Source organism: Colias eurytheme, chromosome 27, assembly GCF_061535395.1.
Source record: "Colias eurytheme isolate Ceu_HAF_F1 chromosome 27, ilColEury1 Martin Lab GWU primary, whole genome shotgun sequence".
Taxonomy (NCBI): Eukaryota; Metazoa; Arthropoda; class Insecta; order Lepidoptera; family Pieridae; genus Colias; species Colias eurytheme.
In genome coordinates this window covers 5,858,693-5,883,227 of record NC_143006.1, presented here as the reverse complement: position 1 = coordinate 5,883,227, position 24,535 = coordinate 5,858,693, and the positions used below count along the sequence as shown (strand labels likewise).

The window sequence follows — 24,535 nt, the reverse complement described above, 5'->3', positions numbered from 1 at the left end:
TTATTTTAATGAAACATTTTCCAATTAATCCATTGGTATATCAAACCAGTGACATATCTATGTCTTTTTGTATTTATCTTCTCACATGATAAGTATTTGAATTTTGATTAAATATATATATCAAAGGAGACATATTTTTATTCTTAAGTATGTAATTGTATCTAGCCAATTTTTAATGTATGATATGAAAATCGAAAGAAAATTAGAAAATAATCTACAAAGATCAAGAAATATATTATTTACTTTACATTTTTACTCAAACTCAAACTCAAACATTTATTTATTCAATTAGACTTCTTTTAGAAGCACTTTTGAAACATCATTACATATTTTAACATTTACCACCAATTCGGAAAGCAGTATCTATGGAGAAGATACTGCAAGAAACTCCATAGTTGCTCTTTTAAATCATGTCAGTTTTACAATTTAATTTTACAAAATACATAGGTATCATTATATATTATAATAATTATAAGAAATACTATTTTACAAGATTTATCAATATAAATAAAACATTACCCTAGATAATATCTATAATTAAATTCAAAGTGGGCTACAGAAACTATTATTATCACAATATAAATGATTTGATTAAAAAAGTGGAGCATTTCCTATTTCTTAATCAAACTAAATAATTATTATGTTCGTTCACTATTATGCATATCTTTTGTATTGTAAAAATGAATAGCCAAATGTGTTGCTAAGCGTAAAACTGAAGGACTCAACATATCCTACTAATATTATAAATGCGAAAGTTTGTGAGGATGTGTGTATGTTTGTTACTCTTTCATGCAAATACTACTGAACCGATTACAATGAAATTTTGCACACATATAGAGGGTAACTTGGATTAACACATAGGATAGGTTTCATCCCGGAATTCCCAGGGGAACGGGAACTATGCGAGTTTTTCTTTGAAAACGCGGGCGAAGCCGCGGGCGGAAATCTAGTTCAGCTATATTTTTTTAAACTTTTCATGTACAAGGAAGGTTCCTATGACAAGATGTTGTAAATTCCGTAAAATTAAAATGTAATATTGACATGATTTAAAAAGAGCAACTATGGCAAGTTTCTTGCTGGTTCTTCTACAGATAGATACTGCTTCTGAATCGGTTGTATATGTATGAATTATGAATTCAAGACACATTTTTATTATAGGTATTATTTTTACTTTATTTTAGTTTAAGTTATTTATCAACGAACAAAACAAAGATTATAGGTTTATTGTACAATTTTTTTGTAACCGCATAATTTGGTACATATATATACAATACGTAAAAAATAATAATTAAGGTGACGTCACATGTGTGTGAAACAGTACATGTAATATGTTCAATTAAACCAACTTTTACTAGCCAATTAGATCTATTAGTAAGACATTATTATATAGTTACATGTCACATGATAAATAATATAAATAAAGTAGAATTTACCTCAGTGGTCACAGCTCAGCCAAGCGTTAAGTTTATGATTCACAAAACATTGACTCATTGCGTTCAGTGTTCGTAATTATAGTTTTGGTATCTTGCAATAGGTTAGCTGTTAATTGAGAATGGAGAAAATTTGAACGGTTTAGCATATTTTTTGTGTAAACAGGTGATATCATTTATTCTAGTTAGACTTGGAAATTGTGTTGAATTATGTGTGGATATAGATACTATCTTTCAGTATATTTTCTCTCGCTCTGTCTATTATTTATTATCTCTGTCAATATTATTTACAATTCAATTTTGGATTATTAAAGGGGAGCTTTGGTCGTCTATTTATTTAAAAAATATTTTTCAACAATATGTTCTAAATTATTATAAACAAGACATCAAACAGGTATTTATTTAAAATTTAACTCGTTCTTTCATTTGCTAAATCCGCAAACTGTCCACTTGGATAAGAATTTGTAACAACTAGGTTGTCCGAGGTAGTATCACTATTCACTACATAGTATAAAGCAGTCGCTATTTCCGTCCCTATGTCCCTTTGTATGCTTAAATCTTTAAAACTACGCAACGGATTTTGATAGATAGAGTGATTCAAGAGGAAGGTTTTAGTATATAATTTATTAGGTTTTATACAAAGCGGGCGAAGCCGCGGGCGGTAAGCTAGTTATTAAAAAAATAATTATATAGTTTTGCTCTCATAATCTTAATCCCATCATTCAAATCTTATACAACCATCGGATCTACTTCCCATGACATCCAAACAAAACAAAATTCAATATTAGAATAGCTTGAAATATATTTCTAACACATTCTTCATTCGGCTAATAGACTTCCTATACAAAAATGTAATCACATACAAAGTGTATCGATAATTGCGTCATATTTATGTGTAATCGATCAATTGTCTCGCCGTGGGAGACATACAAGAGGAAGCTGTAATCAGTAATAGGTATAACTTGTGCCTTGTTTATTGCTACCTAGCTGCGCTCCGCGGTTTCACCCGCGTGGCTGCGCTCCTGTTGGTCTTAGCGTGATGATATAGCCTATAGCCTTTCTTGATGAATGGGTTATCTAACACCGAAAGAATTTGCCAAATCGGACCAGTAGTTTCTGAGATTAGCACGTTTAAACAAATAAATAAACAAACTCTTCAGCTTTATAATATTAGTTAGTATAGATATAATATACTGGACGGGATGAACGAAAGAGATATTTGTATGGGGAATGTATTGATTTTCAGGATGCAGTATGTATATTATTTAAAAAATAAAATAAATTGAAATTCCATGATTAACTTATATAGCTTTATCAGTTTTACGGCAATGTATAGTCGTACTTAGTGTAGGTACCATATAATGAATATTCAGTATTATGTAACTAATTATCCTATGAAGTAGGTAACGATACATTGCACTGATATTCAATGGTATATTCTTTGCAAAACGCGAACTTCTTGTGTAAACAATTTCTTTCGTCTATGAACTGTCTGAACAAATTTTTAGCTATATTTTGAATCAAGTAAACATGAATTGCTCTATCATCTTGAAATCACGTAAAAATATTTGTTTTATTTGGGTGGGCCGTGGGTGTCGCGGCATGAGTCGAACCGTTCCGTACGTTTAGGCAAACGTACTTCCTGATTTTTTTATCGCAACCTTCGAGGGTGGGTGACTCTGTAGACTGTAACTGAATATGGCGGATAAATAACGTGCTCTTGTTATTTAAATGACTTGGTATGTACATGTGATGATATAACGTTAATTGTTTATTGGAAAATGTATTTAAAATAGAAAATGGGACGTTTGGTAGGCCGTAGGAATAAAGAATATGTAATCGCAATTTGCTAAGTTCGACATTTGGAAAAAGTGCAAAAAGTTTGAAAGAGCGTCAGGCATGATTATTTTTGTATCCTCTAGTGTTGTTTTTATAGGAACAAGTTAGGCCATAATATTATCACAATAAAAAAAGAGTCGTCCAATCTCGCTTAGATGATATGAATTATAAATTTATTAGCTAATAAGAAATGCAATAAATCTAGAATAGTGTGTGATCAATTAAAATTGTTGTTCGTACGAACCGGTGCGACATGCTAGACGGTCATCGAACCTGCACCCTCGGCTTGTGCGACTAGACTGGATGTTGCCTGCGATGAGCAATCTCCTAACTACTTATATTATAAATGCGATGTGAGAATGGATATATCTTGGATAGTTGGATGTTTTGATGACAGAACTGCTAAACAGATTTTGATTAAACTTTTCAGTTATATAGATTGTACGTACATCAGAATGACACATGGAGCTAAAGAAATATGTACTTTATTTTGCCCGCGGCTTTAAGTCCGCGGGTGAAATAGCGCGCCACATCTAGTATCTTCATAATTTCTTACTACATATTCTATCTGTCTGTTCGCGATAAACACAAAAACTATTGCACCTATTTTCATTATCTATTCACCAGTGAATAGCGTTGTCTTCGAGGAAGGTTTTATTATACATACCTAATAACTACAAACTTTGTTAAGTTGTAGGTCACAACGCGGGTGAAGCAGCGGGCATTAGGCTAGTTGTAATGTCATTTTTGTATTGGATAGCCAATTTATCGAGGAAAGCTATAACTTCACGCTACGAGCAATATTTTTTGCTTAAATGGGAAAAAATATTATTTTTTACGGCAGACGAAGTTAAGTGTGACAGCTGGTGTATGTAATGAAATGTAACTGCTCTCTGTACACGGAAAATATAGTCCTCATATAGTCCTTTATTTAATTCTATAGTAAAACAATATTCTTCTAATATTAGTCCGGGATACATCGCCCATTTTTGCAAGTGATTACTATCAAGCTAATTTTTCGTGAGTAGCTTTATTTTGATGAGATGCCCAATAATTTCATGTACGAAACTCTCGATTGTGGTAGCTACCAGAGGAAACAAGGATAAAATATTTTGATTTGATGGTTCTCAAATATTAATTACTAACTGAATGTTTTTTTTTGTTCAATCTCAAGATAATTATCTAAATTATTCGAAAAAATATTTGTCCTACAAAATCTATAGTTTGATCAAAGAGTCCCCCTTTCCAATGTGTATCGATAACGAATTCAGATTTTTTTATTTTCACTTATTTAATACTTATATAATTCAACAGACATATTGTCCTACAAATTGCGTAATAAATATTTGAGAACCGTCAAATCAAAATTTTTTATCCTTGTTACCTCTGTAAGCTACCACAATCGAGAGTTTCGTACATGAAATTATTGGGCATCTCATCAAAATAAAGCTACTCACGAAAAATTAGCTTGATAGTAATCACTTGCAAAAATGGGCGATGTATCCCGGACTATATATATTTAAAATTCTCGTGTCGCGGTGTTCGAAGTTAAACTCCTCCGAAACGGCTTGACAGATTCTCATGAAATTTTGTTGCAAATCAGATAGGTCAGAGAATCGGACTACATCCATTTTTCATATCTCTAAGTGATAAGAGTAAGGCAGAACAACGTTTGCCGGTACAGCTAGTAATAAACTTACATTTTCGTATGTTGTATCTTGGCGATTATCTCAGAAACGGCTTAGCCTTTTCGAGATTAGCTCGGATCATCCTCTTAAGTATTATTTGAACTAAATTTAGCGCGAACCGGTCGCCAGTTAAGGAAGTTATAGTAATAATAATAAATTGATCGAGATCAATGGATCCGAATTATTAATAGCCTTCTTATTTGTTACTAGATTTCCGCCCGCGGCTTCGCCCGCGTTTTCAAAGGAAAACCCCCATAGTTCCCGTTCCCGTGGGATTTCCGGGATAAAACCTATCCTATGTGTTAATCCAAGTTACCCTCTATATGTGTGCTAAATTTCATTGTAATCGGTTCAGTAGTTTTTACGTGAAAGAGTAACAAACATCCATACATCCATACATCCTTACAAACTTTCGCCTTTATAATAGTATTAAGATTAAGATATTTCGTTCGATGTGTCTATCTGTATGTATTTTGTAGGATTTTTCGTTTATGGTTATAGCGTTATTAGTGTTTTATTTTACGCGATCTGGTAGGTTATTGTGTTTAAAATGTAGAGAGAACCTAAAGTCTTTAAATTATTTCGATTCGTAAGATAATATTTTCGTTTTGCTTTCAAGTATTGGTTTAATCAACAAAATTCAAAAGCAATGATATAGGTATTATTGACTAAAATATTTACGTGAAATATTTGAAATTCAAGATATATGTTAGTACTTAAGTAGAGTAGCATACAAATACCATAGAACCAACTACCAATACTAATATCCAATCCAACCCCGTTCCTACACATTATTATAACTTCTGACTCCAACTATCTCATCAGCACAACATCGAGAGGCCTATTTTTCAATCATAATATAAAACACATGACGTCAGCGGAATGCAACAATAAAGCCAAAACACTTGCTATGCGGTACACGCCTGGTGCGCACGTGTTGACATAAGTATGTAGGTACATAACGTATGTATGTGTTGGTTGTATGTTTGTTTAGTTGAACATGCGGTTGGTGGTCTACGTAATTCTTTAGTGAAGAAAATGTGTCTCTGGCTATGTATAATTTATTTTGTGATGACAATAGATATCCTTATCACTAAGCCTAAGGTATGGGTGTGAGATATCTAGATCACTACCGATCGTCACCTGCGGAATATACACAAAATTCAATTGGAATCGCTTAAGTTGTTACTTACTTTATCGGCTGTTTAATGAATAGCCTAGCCTCTTAATTAAACGGCGCCGATCAACTAAAGCCATTACATCGGTAATCGTTCACCAGTTTTGACATAATAGAGTAACATACTAACATACACGATTAAAATAATTTCTCACATTAATAAGATTCTATAAAGATTTATGGCTATAGACGCGTAGGTGGTTAGCCGATTCGAGGCAGGGTACGCAGGTTCGATGCCCATGCAAGGTCACATACAAAATAGTGAAAGCCTACACTTATTAGTTAGTAGTTATAGGTATTATTAGGTGACTAATGTTCGTTTAACGAGAGAAGGGTGACTGGGTTTTTGTGTGTGTGAATCATTCGGTTTTGCTTGTGTAGAAAAGAATAAGGGAACAGTTTATTTAGAGCTGTCTATTGTTATGTGTTGATATTGAAGTTAAACCGTAGCTTAGGTATGGGATAATAATTCTAGTTACAATAAGGGCCGATTTTTCAATGCTTGGATAAAACTTATTCGTCGAATAATTTATAAAACTACCATTTTAAAAACGTGTTCTAATTGCCCGTATTTGACAGTTTACGTGACATTTTAATATTATCGTGTAATACTTTATTGGACAGATAAGTTTAATTCAAGAATTGAAAAATCGGCCCTAAGTGTGTTTAATAAGTATGAAACTGAGGGCGCTATGATAGAATATATAAGCAAAATCGTATTGAGTAAATCAGGATTCTGCCTAGATATGAATATGAATAAAAAAATGCACATTATTTCGAATCGATATCTCTAATTTCTGAAGAAACGCAATCGACGTAGAGACAAACTTATAAAAATATGCAGTGAAACATAAACCTCATCATTTATTATTGAAGTCGATTAAAGAAATTCTCTTCGCTTTGATAATCTTCATCAAAATAAGACCACTTAATTTGAGAAAAAAAACGAAGCGCGCGTGAATCTCTATGGCATTTTCAATTTTCAACATAAAACTAACGAGAGAGGCTTGTAGAAAATAATATATTTTATCGTCGGGGTGTCGTCGCAATATTCAGATTAAAGAGTCGTTGAGTTAACGCAGTCTGCACGGTGTTAGGGCGCTTCACACGGCACTGCGTAACGCAGTGTATGCGTTTTTTTAAATATTGATAATAATCGGTGCTTGAGGGTCGATTGTGTTTGATTAGTTAGGCATCATAGGAATAAACATAAGTAGCTTGTTTATTATACTAATAATAGTCTTTTTTTCTCTTATAATATGAATTACTATATTCCATTAGATCAGTTTAATTTACACAATTAGTAAGTAAACCACATACAATATGAAAATATGCAACCATTTCTACTAGTTAATTATAAAAATTTATACAAAGTTTGATATTATGTTCTATTATGTATCTATTATGACATTACAATTATTATCACATTATCTGTGTTATTTTCCCTATTTTTCATACTTTTTATTATAGTTTGTGTGAAATGTCTTTATCAACAAACGTCGCGGCTATAGACTCGCCGTGCCGTCGCTTCAGAGGGTGCGTCAATAAATTCAATTCTATAGTGATATGCGAATTCCTGTGGAAGGGTGGAAATTATATTTATAATAGTCTCTACATGTGACTTTGCTCTAGGATGTCATGTTAAACAAGTGTGTATTCACACAGATCGTAGAAGCATGTGAAACAATAGATTTAGAAACTATACACACGTTTGAAGTAGTTCTCTGGGAGGGGTTTTAATCATAGACGAAATAGGCGTATGTAGTGTGTAATGTATCATGTATGTTTTATATGTGTGCGTCATACTATATAGTCCTAAGGTTCTACAGTTTAAGAGCAGTTGTGCACTTGTAATAGCAGTTGAATCGCAGTTGTGAATACATTATTATACACCCTACAGTCTAGTAAAGTGTTTCATTAATACCAAGCGATTGCATGGCGACCCTGCCAGTGCTGCCTCGCGGCAGTACTGAGCTATGGATCATTTTTGAAAAATAATATTTTAAAAGTTAAAATTTAAACAAATAATTTTTATGCGTATTCGCAAATCGCAATGTACCGGATTGAAAATTTATCAATATAATAAAAAAAATCGACGAACGTGAATATGGAAATTAAGAACAGAATTTATTTGACGAAGAAAGTTTTTTTAAAAACCAAAAAAAAACTATGGAAATTTGGAATATCATCTATTTATGAAAAATTGTGAAATAAAATTGGAGATTTGGAAGGATGCAGCTGGAGCCGGGAGATCAGCCAGTGTGAATAGCAGACATTTTCCCAAAATGACCAGAATCCCGAATGTCCCGAAATTCAAGAGTGACGACGGAATAAAAGTTTAATTTCGTGAAAAAAAAAACTAAAAGTGAAATTTAAAGTTCAAGCAGTGTATGTTACATTAATGTAAGGTAACTAATTATTTTAGTTAAAAGATTTTTTTTTTTTTGTCAAAGACCATTATTGTGTTATACAGTAAAACTTGGTTAAGTGGGACCTGGATAAGTGAGAAACCTCCATAACTGGAACTCATGCTGAGGTCCCAACACTTTGGCACTGAATTACCTCTGTTAGTGGGACGAGGTAAACCTCTATATCTGGGATTTGTTCTTTCGATTTATCATCATAGTTACCTCTATAACTGAGACAGCGAGTAAATTTTATATGCATAAACCTCTGTAACTGAGATAACATTGTTTGTTTACTCATTCTTATTCTACCCTACCATATATTTTATTTAATGATCGCACCTGTATAACTGAAATAACCTGTATTCTCACCTCTATTAATGGAACCCTCTGTAAATGAGACAGATATTTATTTATACCTGTATATCTGAGACACTGGTTAAGTGGAATACCTCTATAAGTGAAACGACATTGCAGGTCCCTTGATGTTTCACTTAACCAGGTTTCACTGTATTTATTATACATAAATATATATAGCTATGTATAATCAAAATACTTAGTAACAGATAATTCTATTAGTTCATTGTTTGTTTTATAAAGCGCTACCAAATAGGGAAATGGTATGCAGCGTCTGTAATTTCGTCTCATATTTCGTGCTACCGTGTAGGTAACTAGGTAGTCACAATGGATCGTTATATGCATACTCAGATTGTTTTTTTTTTTTGTTAGGATATAGACGGAATCTTAGCTTGATCACCTAAGTTTTTTCTTTTATATTCCTATCAAAAATTAAATAATGTGACATTTAATTACTCGAAGAAATAAGAGTTAATATTGTATGAAAAATAAAAATAAATTAATATGTAATCCTGAGAGCTACAATTGAAAAGTGAAATGATATGATTTATATTTTATTGTTAGAAACAAGGTACACCAGGATACAAGACAGGCACGAATCCTTGTAATTCTGATCATGATTAGGTCGAGCTACCACTCGTGAAGATAACTTGGACACAATATGGTACCTACCTATGAATAAAGGTATAAAATATATGATAATATTATAATGATGTGTTAAAAGAACTGCCTGAATTAATGTATAAATAAATAAATAAATATATTTCTTGTATCTTGAATTATTGACTATAATAAGATGAATAATATAAGACACGACGGTGTTATTAATTATAATTATGAGGGAAGATTACCCTAAATGAAATTGTGTATCTTGATATTGTTGTACGTATGAGGAAGTAGGTACATAAATAATAAAATATATGAAGAAAATTGAATACAGATAATGAATATTATGTCGTTTCTAAGTATGATGTGTAAACTGTAAGCACATAAATAAACGTATTCTATGAGGATATATTGTAAGATTTATTGAAAGATAATTATTATTTTACTCGGATATGACTATAATTACGGACTGTGACATTTTTAAATACGGATATGACGATAAAATATTTTCTAATATTGTATAATTTTTCCATTATTTTCGTACATGAAAATTTAATTAAAATTATTTGTTTTAATCTATTAGTATTAGTTACTATGTAGTGTGTAAGCCAATGTGTAAGCGTGTAGAATGTTCTTTTTTGGGTTTTAAAAATAAGTAATTATTAATAAGTGGTATGCTATTGTTTTAATTTTAATTTTGATTTTATTTACTTTTTATATGATAAGTATATTAAGATATGTAACCAAAAACGAAGAAAAAATTTGCATTATATTCAGCTAAAAAAAAATATTAATTACTATTTTTTTTTTATTCAAAAATTCAAAAATTCAAAATTATTTATTTCGTTTCCTTTACATAATTCGTCTTAAACAAATTTGTGATTGGAACACTCCTAGTAAGCAAATAAAATGCTTGTGTCAGGAGGTTCCGCTCTTCCTTAACACTAGATTACAGAAACAGAAATAAAACAATATGAATGAATACAATGCAAAAACATAAAAGAAAAGAAAGAATTCAATAAAATCTCTGTGTGTGTATGTATGTGTATGTGTGTGTGTATGTGTACGTGTGTGTGTGTGTGTGTGTGTGTGTGTGTGTGTGTGTGTGTGTGACAGCACGTTTATTTTTTATATTGGAGCAAAGCTTCGGTATCTGAGTAGCTTAAAGGTTTCAACCATTCCGTTAATACTTTTTTACATTTTTTATTGAGCAATTTACCTACATTTAATTTTTTATTTATTTTATTGTACAAGTTTGAAGATTGAGCAGCGAATTGTGATTTAGCAAAGGATGTTTTAGTATGCGGAATTTTAATAATATCATTTCTTCTATCAAAATCTAGCGAAGGATTAAATAGCAAATTTTTGTGAGTTTTTAAGACAGAGTTTAAAATATACAATTTTCTAACAGACAAGAGACCGCAATGTTTATATAAATCTTCTGTAGGAAATCTAGTTGGTTTATGGAACATGACCTTCAATAAGCATCGCTGGCCCCTCTCAAGAGATATTATTTTAGATTTATTGGCACCACCCCATATTGAAATACAATAGGTGAGTATAGATTGAGCCAGAGCAAAATATACTTGATTTAATAGTTTTACTGTAGCCACATCACGCAGTAATTTAAAAACCCATATAAGTTTGCGGAGCCTTCCGTTAACAAAATCAATTTGATCATGCCACGAAAGCCTGTCGTCGATAACGACTCCCAGATACTTAACGGAAACGTAATCGCTCAAGGATATCGCATTTGCAGCTCGTTGAGTTTCCTGTACATTCCTGGTGTATTTTTAAAGTTAGGCTACTTTTTGGTTGAGATCTCTTATTTAATGAAAAACATACGTAATTGGTCTTTTTAACATTCAATGTCAAGAGATTTGTTTTTAACCATTTGGCTACTACCAAAAGTCCTTTTTCAGCAGAATTAAAAACTGTCTCCCAACATGAACCTGTAAAAACTATGGCAGTGTCGTCAGCATATGAGAAGACTTGACCTCCTTCAATATTTAGATTTAATAAACTATCAATATAAATTAAAAACAGCGTTGGACCCAATACGCTTCCTTGTGGAACTCCAAATGTTATGTCTGAATAATTACTTGTTAGATTTTGAATTTTAACACTTTGGCTACGGCCTAGTAGGTAGCTCTTAAAAAGTTTAAGTGGAGTCCCTCTGATACCTATATTTTCAAGTTTGTTTATAAGGGTGGGTAAAGAGACGGTATCAAATGCCTTTTTAAGGTCTAAAAAGACAGATAAACACTTTTTACCATGATCAAGTTGTTTAGAGACTAATGTTGTAAGTGAATCAATGGCATTTTCGGTTGAGACCCCTTTCCTGAAACCAAATTGTCTAGGAGATAAAAGTTTGAATTTAGTGAGATAATTTATAAGACGAGTGTTTATTAATTTTTCAATTACTTTTGAGATTGCAGATAAAACAGAAATGGGCCTATAATTGTTGACATCGTCTCTCGCACCACCCTTATAAATAGGTGTTACTAAAGATCTTTTAAGCATGTCGGGAAATGAGCCAGTTTTAAAACAAAGGTTTGCAAGATGACTAATTATAGGTGAAATTATATTTTTGGAAATTTTTAGAAATTTTGTTGGAATATTGTCCCAACCAGGCGCACTCTCCGACTTTAATCTCGAGATGATACTCTCAACTTCCGCTGGGTTTGTATCTAATAGTACAAAGGAAGACGAGTGACGATTTTGAACGGGGCTATTGTTATGTAGCATAATCTGTGGCTCATTATTAATTATATTGTTTGCTAGATTTTTCCCTATGGTCGCAAAATAGTCATTGATGTATTCGACTGCTTCATTTGCGGTTGGTTTAATTTTAAGTAAGTGATCGTTAGTAGATTTATTATTTTTAATGTAAGTTATATTTTTTATTGTGTTCCAAAGTGCTTTAGGATTATTTTTGTTCAGAGACAGCTGTTTTATGTCATATTTACGTTTTAGTTTTTTAATTAACTTGTTACAGAAATTGCGATATCTAATATACGAAATTTTTAAAATTTCATCATAAGGAGCCGATTTTGATTTAGCTTGCAATTTATTTCTGTTCTTAATACATCGCAGAATTCCAGGTGTTATCCAGGGTTTGATGCAGCGCTTTGATCTTGGTACATGTTTAATTATTTTACTCTCAGTCAGTGAATGCCTTATCTGCGTAGTTAGTTTTTCTATAATAATGTCCGGATTTTCGCTTAACAAAAGTACAGATAGATTTTTTTCTAATAATTTTGTATATGCCGTATCGTAATCAGTAAACTCGAAAGTTGCTCGATTAGACTTATTATTATAATTATTTGATTTTAAGGAACGTAGTGCTAGAAATGTACAACAGTGGTCGGTTATAGTAGTTGTAAAAATAGCAATGTTAGCAGTGTACTTCTTGTTATTAAACTTAATCATAAAGTGATCCAAGCAACTATTTTCTCTAGTCGGGAGATTATGACCAGGTACTATACCATGCATTGCAAGCATATTCAAATATTTTTCTCTATTATTAGTATCATATGAGATTTCATTTTGCTTGGATATCAAATTTATATTTATGTCTCCAGTTATAATTATATTCTCAGATGTAATCGTGTCTAAGTAAGAGTCTAATGAGTTTATGAAATCAGATGCATTTGTTTTGGAGGGTGATCGATATATACCTAAAATAGTAGTATTTAAAATGTTGATTTGGATACATGATGCATGAATTAATTTAATTTCCTGGATGATAGGCTTAAGATTGTCTTTAACATAGACCACGACTCCGTCATTTTGATTAAGGTGATTAGTGGATTCGAAACAGGTGTACTGATTTAGTTGTGGAATGTTCTTGTGAATATTTAAGCGGCATTCAGTCAATACCAAAATATCAGCATTAAAATTGAGATTAGATAGGTTAACTAGTAAATCGTCGAAATTAGAATAAATACTTCGAATATTTTGTGAAATTATTGTCACGTCCTTTTTATTAATTTGAAAATGATTTTCTAATTCATGCATATCGCATTTGACCGAAAGTGTTATATTAGTTTTGTCGATGTCATTTATTGTTTGTAAATAGTTATCCATAACCAGTTGAAGTATACAGTTTTTGTTTTAGATAATTCGTGATAGCTTTTATATAGCAACTAAGCACCTTAGGTTTAAGAGATATGTGTTTTACAGCAGATATATTGTAAATAATTTGACGGTAATTAATGAATTTAAAGTGTTTTATTTGGAATGGTATTATGACTCGAGAGGTCGTACTGTTTGGTTGTGATTCATATAATATAATACTTTGTGGGTAATTGTGAGAGATGTGTGAGTGTGTGATAGAGTACAAAAATTTTTTCAATGATTTTATAAAAAAAGAATAACTTAATTCTATACTTAAAATTTTAAGTAGTGGATACATATTATGAAGGTAGATCAGGAGAACCGTGGAGTTAATTTTAGAACTATAAAATACTGGAACGATTCTTCGGTAGTGGTTGCTTATTGATAGTCATTTATCCTTCACTAAATCCTGTACTTGTGCCTCAGACTTTATCAAGATGATTGAAGATGTGTCATTTTTACGAATGTACACTTTTCCATATGCAGTCCAGCAATATTTGTACAGTTTTTGTTTAACTAAGTCTCGAGCTAGGAAATATAGGCGAGCTCCCTTAGCAGTTAGTTGGTTTGAAATGTATATGGGTGTATCTTCAAAAGTACGAAATCCTAAGTGCCTTGCACATAACTTGTTTTTAGTTTTAAAATTGTATTCCTTGCACATCTTAAGAATGTCATTTTTTAAGATCGTTGAAGAAGTTTCAACCACAATAGGCATATTCTTTGAATCCTGCTTCTTGCCGCGTACTCTGTATATATCTTTTATATCAGATTTATTTAAATCACACCCAATCGTTTTGGAGAGGCACATAACCATGTCTACTAAATCAAGTTTGGTTTCATTTGGTTTTGACGGAACATTTTTTAATTCGAAATTGGGCTTTCTATTTTCTTGTTGTAGATTTTCAATTTTGTCTTCCAAACTAATTATGTATTTATGGTCTTCCTTTATTTTATCTTCTAACTTTTCGATCTTATTTTTCATCTCCTCGTTTTGGGCGGTCAAAAAAGCAAGGGCATTTTCAATGTTAATGTTTGTCTGTTTTATTTCTGTTAGCGCTGTGGTGTTATTTTCAAATCCTTGCTTTTGCGCTCTGAAGACAGATTCTATCATATGCTTCATCTCTTCTCTTAAATCTGATAAGTCAATTTCTTCCGTTACCCGTTTTCTCTTATTGCGCTTAGCGACAAAGTTTGGTGGTGTATTACCAGCGGGAATTTCTGAGTCCGAAAATGACTTATCTCCTGAGACGTCCATGATTATTAAAACAGATATGCAAATAGATATATGGATGTATCAATATATCCCAAAACGCTTATAATTCGTATTAGTGAAAAATAGCACTTTCTATAGCGAGATGTAAACTGGCTCTTACACTATTAGCAGGCTCCTGTGCTATAATCCAACGAGGTAATAATCATCTATCCAATCAGGCACACATTAGGATGCGCAAGCGCACCATTCGTGCTGTTAGGAGGCGTGGCTTAACACTGTCTTAGCACGTTAATTATGATTCGCTAATTGCAATTAAACAGGGGGCGTGTCCTTTAAGCAATTGGCTAATTAGCAGGCAATAACAAATGAGTTCGCTGAAGAATACTTTAGGAGAGGGCAATGACGTGTCCTCTTGCCTTTTGTTATAGTACTAGGAGCACAGAGTTAGTGGCTGGTTCGGATGTTGATTGGTTAATCGTCAAGCTTGAGAAGGATGGACATAATATTATGCAGGTGACTCACGTGAAGCTTGGTGGGGTAGCTCGGCAAGCTTATGCGTGATTTTACGCGAACCTCCTTGAATTTATGCGTTCCTATTATTTGCACTGATTTTATACTGATTTAAATTGAATTTAAATTAAAATAAATGAAGAATACGTGACACGTCCGTTTGCTTTTGCGTCCAAGGGGGAAGAGGAATTATTATCTTATATATCTTATATTAGAATTATATTATTATATATATATTATTTTCTATGAGGGGAGATGTAGTGTGTAATGTATCATGTATGTTTTATATGTGTGCGTCATACTATATAGTCCTAAGGTTCTACAGTTTAAGAGCGGAAGAGCACTTGTAATAGCAGTTGAATCGCAGTTGTGAATACATTATTATACACCCTACAGTCTAGTAAAGTGTTTCATTAAGACCAAGCCATTGCACGTAGATGTACTGAATTTTTCCACTCTGTAGGTTGTCTGAGACGAGAAGAAACAGTCCAGAATTTATGTTTCTTATCATAGTTGTAGACCTATGTATATTTAGGTATAAATATTAAATACAATATTAATTTCTAATTAGTCTTGGAAGACGCGAAAGCAGAAGGTTTCCTATTTTTTTATTGGCTTTGCCATTTTTTATCATCGAACTGCACACACAATTTATCCAAACCAAATACCAACCATAACAATATCAAGATAATTATTATTATTATACTACAATAAAGAGGAACGACCCTCTAATGAGTAAATGCTACTCAACTGCTGAGTAAGCCGCCTGGCTTGGTATTAGGGAAATAATAATCACCGGTGACACATTGGAAGGGGTATAGTGGATGGAGTTTATAAGAAAGTATCTTAGAAAACAAAGACTTCAAAGCGTTTCATTGTGTATCGAAGAATATGGCGAAGGTGTGAAATTAAATGCAGGAAATTAAAGACGAACAGATTATGCTATAAATCTTTCACAGAGAAGCTACTAGTAGTAATCATGTAGTATTTGTTACTTACGGTGCGTTTACATCAAACGAGCGAATGCTCATTCTAACCTCACTATGTATATACTTTTAGTGTAAACAAGCGTAGAGCATTCTTTCGTTGTTCTTAGTGCGTTCGAAAAGATTCTAAGCAATGTTCTAATACTGAACAACACTGAATACGAGTTTTCGTTTTCACTGAAAGATCACGAAAGAAAGCATTTGCTCTAGCTCTATGTTCGTTTGATGTAAAATGTAAATGCACCCTAACAGACTATCTAGAATCGCCTCCTTGCTCTCCAGTCACACATACAATTGAATCAATATACCATAAATATCAAAGTTAACAAATTTTGGAATACATATCGACGAATACCTAGTTTATGCATTAATATAGAAATAGAAAGTGTTGTATGTATAAATAAATAAATAAATAAATGAACTAATATATGACTTATGTTTGTAACCTGAATTCTAGCTAATTATTATCGGTCAATTAAAGCTAGCCATTTGAAAACAAATATTAACTAGCACATTGCTCAATGAATGTAGTCTTTATGTACTAGTTAATAAGGTCTAAAATTCTGTAAGAAAACTTCGCGTGTGTGGTACATGTAATGCGAACTGGCTCCAGTGAAATATAATAATATATTCATTGTGATTAAAAATTCAAGATTATGGAACACGAAAGAACTGCTACTTGGTAAAATTGAATTGTTGTTAATTGTTTTAATTTTAAAGCCAACCGCAAACCGCAACATTCAGAAAGACCCGACTTAACTGAAAACTCTATATTTGACTCTATGCTATATGTACGTATACAGTTTAAAAATCTTAAGAAGATTATCCGAATTTAAGTGTTGTTATTGTTTTATCACAAAATATAGTACTCGTAGTAAATTCTTTAAAATCTCTGTTAACAAGCGGACACGGGCGATGAATCTATAGCAATACAATATGATACATATTATAAAACTGAAGAAATGTTTGGTAAAACGCGCAAACCTCAGTAATCGCTGGTTCTAATTGAAAATTTCTTTTGGTGTTGGATACTCCGTTTATCGGAGAAAACGACAGGCTAATATAATCACGCTACGACCAATAGGAGCGGAGCAGCAATGAAAAATGTTGTAAAAGCGGGAATTTTTTATTTTCCTCTCGAGAGCAGACGAAGTTACAGGGGTCAGCGAGTTAATTATATTTGTAAGTGACCTCGACAACGCCACTTCCATTCTAAAGTGCTCTTGCTGCAGTCACTGTAATCCCCTGAAAGCTACCTAGTGTTTAAAGTATAGATTTAGATGACTAGACTAAGTAGTTAGTACTCGCTGTGCGGGTTGGTTATATGGATCGTATATAATTAAAACTAGCAAGGGCTGTAACTGTAAGCTCTTTGCTTGGAAAATAAAGTCCAAATAATGTAGGAAAGATATATTTTTCCAAAGCATGCACAAAGTTTGTTCGAAAAGAACAAATAGTCAAGAATAAAACATCTGAGGCATGTCTACTTATGGCCGATATTTCAATGCTTGGATAAAATTTATTCGTCGAATCTTCTTCTATAATATAAAAATGAATCGCAAAATGTGTTGGTAAGCGCATAACTCGAGAACGGCTGAACCGATTTCGATAATTCTTTTTTTATTATATTCCTTGAAGTTCGAGGATGGTTCTTATATAGAGAAAACGTAAACATGTACCACGGGCGAAGCCGGGGCGGACCGCTAGTAATGTATAAAACTACCATTTTAAAAACGTATTTTAATTGCCCATATTTGGCAGTTTACGTGACATTTTAATATTATCGTGTAATACTTTATTGAACGGATAATGGTACGGGAGCTATTAACGTTGAAAAAGAAGTCATTTTAGTATAGCTGGTTTTTTGATATATTGTTCCTCTAGCTATTTCGGTTAGAGTCCGCGCAGTCTGGCTGGCCGGAGTGGTTGCGTTCAGTAGTGCGCATCTTATCTGCACAGGAAATTATCCTTAATTTAAAGTCATTTTTTAACGCGTAATTTTTAAACTTTTGCCTTTAGATAGATCCATCAATCACAATTTTTTTATTGCAAGACGTTTTTTTCGTTGTTAAATAGGTGCCAGACGCAATTTTTAATTTCGTTTTTATAAAAAATTCAAATTATTTTAGAATGTCTGTAAATTTCATATTATGTTCTTCAAACATAATATAATCTAAAATTAATTAGCCAGACGCTAATTCGATTGTTAAGTATTAAATATGTACAAATAAAAACGTAGTGAAAGTAGGTAAGTATAACAATTTGATGATTGTGTATATGGAGAGATAGTTTAAAGTGCAAGAGAGATAGAAAGGGTCGGCCGCGAAAATTAAATAACAATAAAAAAATAACTTCTTTTTTTCGAAAATATACCTAAGATGCTAAATGATGATAAATTGAATTGTTCCTACTCTAGGATTCCCTGTGTTGTGGGAACAAGTACCTTCCATTGGTACATTTTATTCCTTAGGCTAAAAAATAAACTATTAGGGTACATCAACAATCTTCTATACAAAACAATTTTTTTATTACTTAACTATTAAGTTATGGGTTTAAATGAAAACAGCGATTACATAAACTTATGTATATTGTTTCCAATAGCACATTGCCTAATACCACACATTACACACCGCGTACAAGAAGAAAAAGAACCACAAACAAAATACAGTGTTGCCAATACAAGTTAAATTTTCTAATATATATCTAATATTAACTAGCGACCCGCCCGGCCCTGGCTTCGCACGGGTGCAATTATCGCTAAATACACTACAGAAAAACTGTGAACGTTGAATATAAAAACATAGCGGCCCGCTCCGGCTTCGCACGGGTATAAAATACTAGCTTTCCGCCTGCGGCTTCGCCCGCGTTTTCAAAGAAAAACCCGCATAGTTCCCGTTCCCGTGGGATTTCCGGGATAAAACCTAGCCTATGTTACTCGTGGATAATGTAGCTTTCGAATGGTGAAAGAATTTTTAAAATCGGTCCAGTAGTTTATGAGCCTATTCATTACAATCAAACAAACAAACAAACAAAGCTTTCCTCTTTATAATATTAGTGTAGATATAGCCGGGCGGCCGGCTGGTACCGCCGCAAACGCTACGTCCCGCAATTTTTAAATCTGTAATATCTTCGAAAATATTCACTTAAATCCATGTGTAAAAGGCCCATATAGATCTATATTAAATGAACAATGTATTCAAGGTCTTTAATTGGTTAAGGATTAATGCTGTATTGGTTAAAATCGCTTCGAAAATTAGCCATTATTTGTCGTAAAAAGTAAATGATAAAAAAAGTTATTGTGGGTTATCCATAAGAGATAGACATATACCATCACGGACTTTTCTGTAGACCTTTTCAATGTAGTTAGTACATTATTTTGATAAAACTCGTAGGGTGCCTCCGTTTGCACTGTAAGTGGAAAAATTGTAATTATTTACGTAATCACATTAGAAACCTCAAAAATAACAGTAGGTACTTCTCCACTATTTAATGGATGTTATTATACATATAAACCTCCCACTTGAATCACTCTATCTATTTAAAAAAACCACATCAAAATCCGTTGCGTAGTTTCAAAGATTTAAAGAGACATAGGGACAGAGAAAGCGACTTTTTTTTATACTATGTAGTGATGATGATAACAATATTAATTCATTAATCTTAATTCTTAATATATATACATAAATCTCGTGTCATAATGTTTGTCCTCAATGGACTCCTAAACCACTTAACCGATTATAATAAAATTCGCACACCATGTGCACTGTGCAGTTCGATTCAACTTGAGAGATAGGATAGTTTATACATGTAGGTACCACGGGCGAAGCCGGGGCGGACCGCTAGTATACCTACCTATATAAATTCATGCTAACTACTTTAGTTAAATTCAATACAAACTTAAACATGCGTGTGTGTGTGTGTGTGTTCACGTGTGTGTGTCGTGTGTGGTGTGGTGTGTGTGTGTTGTGTGTGTGTACGTGTGTACATCAATATTGAAACAAACTTTCTAGTTGTTTACAGATGATGGAATATTGGAAAACAATAACAATTCCTTAGACGATAACATAAATAATTCTGACAGTGTGAGGAAAGATGATGATGATGATGATTATGAAGATGGCTTTTTAAATTTAACAATGTAATTGTTTAACCTTCATTGATATAGTTTTTATTCCATTCTTTTCAATGTATGGTAACTTTAATTTATTTTTCACTTTTATGTTTTTTTTTTTCATTTTAGCTTTTATTTATAAGAACAAGTGTAAATAACATTGTATTCTTGCAATTATTTCCTGTCGCATAGTTAAAATACACTAGCTGATGAGCTGCATGCTTCATTACTTTTTTTTATTTATACACATTATTTAATACTTAACAATCGAATTAGCGTCTGGCTAATTAATTTTAGATTATATTATGTTTGAAGAACATAATATGAAATTTACAGACATTCTAAAATAATTTGAATTTTTTATAAAAACGAAATAAAAAATTGCGTCTGGTACCTATTTAACAACGAAAAAAACGTCTTGCAATAAAAAAATTATGTCTGATGGATCTATCTAAAGGTAAAATATTAAAAATTACGCGTTAAAAAATGACTTCAAAATAGGGAAATTATCCTGTGCAGATGAGATGCGCACTAAAAAACGCAACCACTGCGACCAGCCAGACAGCCCGCACTCTAACCGAAATAGCAAGAGGAACAGTATATCAAAGAACCAACTATACTAAAATGCTCTCTTGTCAACGTTGGTAGCTCCTATACGATAAGTTTTATCTAATTGACATTGGCATTGAAAAATCGGCCCTAAATGTTCATCAACACCTTTTGACCACATAACATAATTCCACAATTATCACTTTCTCTATATTTACTCTGGAGTTTTGTTCTTATCACATGGTTCTCTTATCGTGATAAGGGTAATCTAAGATTGACCATCGGATTTGCGAAGGCCAAGCTATCACGACTTGCTACTTGAATTTGGCCTTCTTCTATAGATATATTTATAGAATACAGGGCAACAATATGGCCCAGGATAATAGGCTATGCTGGTCGTCTTTTGTAATCTTATCGTGTTAAAGCGACCAGTATAAATAGATCCCAGTTAGGAGAGTGGATAATAGAAAAGATAGACCTTCGTTGGTTGGTTGTTGTAGAACTCTGCGACCTTGTCATATTGATACCTATAGGCTATAACGCACCCTCCTGCCCTGAAGCTTATAGCTCAGATAAACTGAAGGATTTGTAGTGACATGTCTATTATTAACTTTACAATAAGGTTTATGACATCAAAAGAATGCCATGATAAACTGAACATGATGTTTTCCATGTTCGTGATAATTGTTAACAAATTAGATTTCTATGGAAGTAAATGGTCCCATTTAAATTTACTCAAGTTTATCTGCTCTGTTTTTGTTGTTTCCATATTATAATTGTTGAATAGCAATGCGCTATTTATTCTCTCGTTGTTTTCAAAACATTTGCACTTGTCGTGCGAGCGTTTGAATGTGGGTCACCTGTTTAAATAAATATTGGCATCATTAACGAAGCGCATTACAAAACCACAAATCCGTGGAGTATCTACGCAGTGGCGAGGGGATATCAAGTAAATTGGAGTGCCAGCGTGCCCGGGGTCAGAGACCGGAGTCAATTAGATTTGCGAGGCACCGATGAATAACGGTTATGATATGGGTTCATTAGTTACCTAGTTTGTTGTGGTTTTTTGCGAGTGTAGAGGATAGCAGGATAATGGCCTCGTAGTTAAGGATGTTTTATAGGATAGTATGAAAGATTTCGTGACCTTCAGGGGAAGATTTTACGTTAAATGTTAAATAAGTCGAGATCGAGTCGATTATTTTAAGTTGAAAATGTAAACATTTAATCCATAAACGCCACGCTTTTTAAAGAATTTTTCCATAAGCTTAGCTTGGATATATTTGACGACATTAAAATATGCCATACGCTTTAGGTGAAAAATTCATCGTCTTCTAGTCTAAAAAATAAATAAATTCAAGATTCTATGTAATTCTGTAAATTTTTATAACTTTACTAATATATCGAGCCAACCCAGCACTTCCGATCGACGCACGGAGCGTTAAATTCGTTCCATATACCCTAAATCTGTAACGTTTCCGAATGGTCGCGGCGCTGGTCGTGCGTGCATAATGGTCCGGTCGACAGAATTGTGACCTAGATTCCTGGGGATAGGGGTTGATCATTGAATCAATAATAAACTTAAAGTCGAATAATCGTTTATTCAACAAGCTTTTCGACAGCTTCCACAAGCTTTTCGGAATTTCCCATAGGAATGAGAAGTGCCTTTAAAAAAACTAGCCTATAACACTAACCTTCCAACTATCTCCAGACAAAATTTATAATTGAAAAATGAATCGCAGATGTGTTGGTAAGCGCATAACTCGAGAACGGCTGAACCGATTTCGTTTATTCTTTTTTTATAATATTACTTGAAATACAAAGATGGTTCTTATAGAGAGAAAATGTAAACATGTACCACGGGCGAAGCCAGGGCAGACAGCTAGTCATATTATAAAAATTTGCTCCGTTACCACGTTGAAGAAAGACAAACACATTATAATATGATAGGAATTCTTCTATAAGCACTTTTAAATAGTCCTTACATAGATTTACTAGTATTTATAACGGATTTTAAACGCGATGTATTCATTATATTATGTATTGCAAAGTGTCTGAGACGTCGGGAAAATAATATAATGAATAAATCGCTATTAATCTCTTGATAAAGTCTTCTATAAAAAATCAAAAAAACTCAAATACATACATACATTTTAGAAATTAGGTGCATTCGCTCATTTGATTTATATCACTCACCTGATAAAGAATTTTCTTTATCAACTACACATACATAACGAACGAATTTGATATTTTTGTTTCCCTGTAACCTAATAAATATTTATTCAAAAATTCCAGGCGAAACGCATCAACGGCAGCTCCGAGCTTGCCGCCATCAAGGTGATAAAGCTCGAGCCGGGTGATGACTTCGCTATCATCCAGCAAGAGATACTGATGATGAAGGACTGCAGGCACCCGAATATCGTGGCGTATTACGGCTCGTACCTACGACGGGATAAGCTTTGGATATCGATGGAGTACTGCGGTGGTGGTAGCTTGCAGGTGAGATATGACCAGCTTTTTGAAGTGAAAACTTCTTTAGCGGCGTTGGGTATAAAATCTTAAACTCGCGTCAGGACACGTGGCCTGATCGAAAAAGCGTAAGACGGATGGATATCAAACATGCTCAACGTTAATAATCAAGTTTTCACTTCTGCCGGCACTCCCGGAGTGCAACCCGTCTTTTTTTTATTGGTAATAGGGAAGCGCTTGACCACAATCTCGCCTGATGTTAAGCTTAGATGTGGTCCAAGATGGTACACGCTTCCCTAGAAGGTACCTGTACACTCTACGTTTGAAGACCCTCAGCTCTAGATGTGGTAGATTTCCCCAAGAAGAACAATACATATAAATAAGTAATCGAAACAGAAGGAAAGATTTCTTTCATAGCACCATTAAATGATAAAAAATATACCCATTTCAATAGTAAATTAAAGTAAGACGTAGGTATGTGTGATGTATGACAATATGATAAATACGATAGTTAGAAAGACTTAAGATGTTTCTGGCTTAGCTTGCATGCAGATAGATTAGCGCAAGTAATAAAGTAAAGCCTACTTTACCGGATAAAAGCGGTACTTACTATATATTACTAGCGGTCCGCCCCGGCTTCGCCCGTGGTACATATGAAAAATAGATGTTGGCCGATTCTCAGACTTACCCGATATGCACAGAAAATTTCATGAGAATCGGTCCACCCGTTTCGGAGGAGTATGCAGACTAAGATTGTGACACGAGAATTTTATATATAAGAGATAATACTAGATTTCCGTCCGCGTTTTCAAAGAAAATCCCGCATAGTTCCCGATCCCGTGGGATTTCCGGGATAAAACCTATCCTATGTGTCAATCCAAGTTACCCTCTATATGTGTGCTAAATTTCATTGTAATCGGTTCAGTAGTGTTTGCGTGAAAGAGTAACAAACACACACACACACACATCCTCACAAACTTTCGCATTTTTAATATTAGTAAGACATGTAACAATGAAGGTAACAATTGTATTCGGGATGACCTTCAAAACATTATTAGAGTATGTCAAAAATAAGAGAA

At 33.1% G+C, this 24,535-nt stretch overlaps 1 protein-coding gene across 2 annotated transcripts in view; it reads left to right on the top strand.

Moving 5' to 3' along the window:
- Positions 1 to 24,535, top strand: part of hppy (MAP4K3-like protein hppy) — a 56,073-nt gene that overhangs the window by 627 nt on the left and 30,911 nt on the right. For both annotated transcript variants that reach the window (XM_090117316.1, XM_090117314.1), the window contains exon 2: positions 23,283 to 23,486. In XM_090117316.1, coding sequence (XP_089973442.1) covers positions 23,283 to 23,486 — 204 coding nt within the window. The remainder of the gene's footprint in view (positions 1 to 23,282; positions 23,487 to 24,535) is intronic.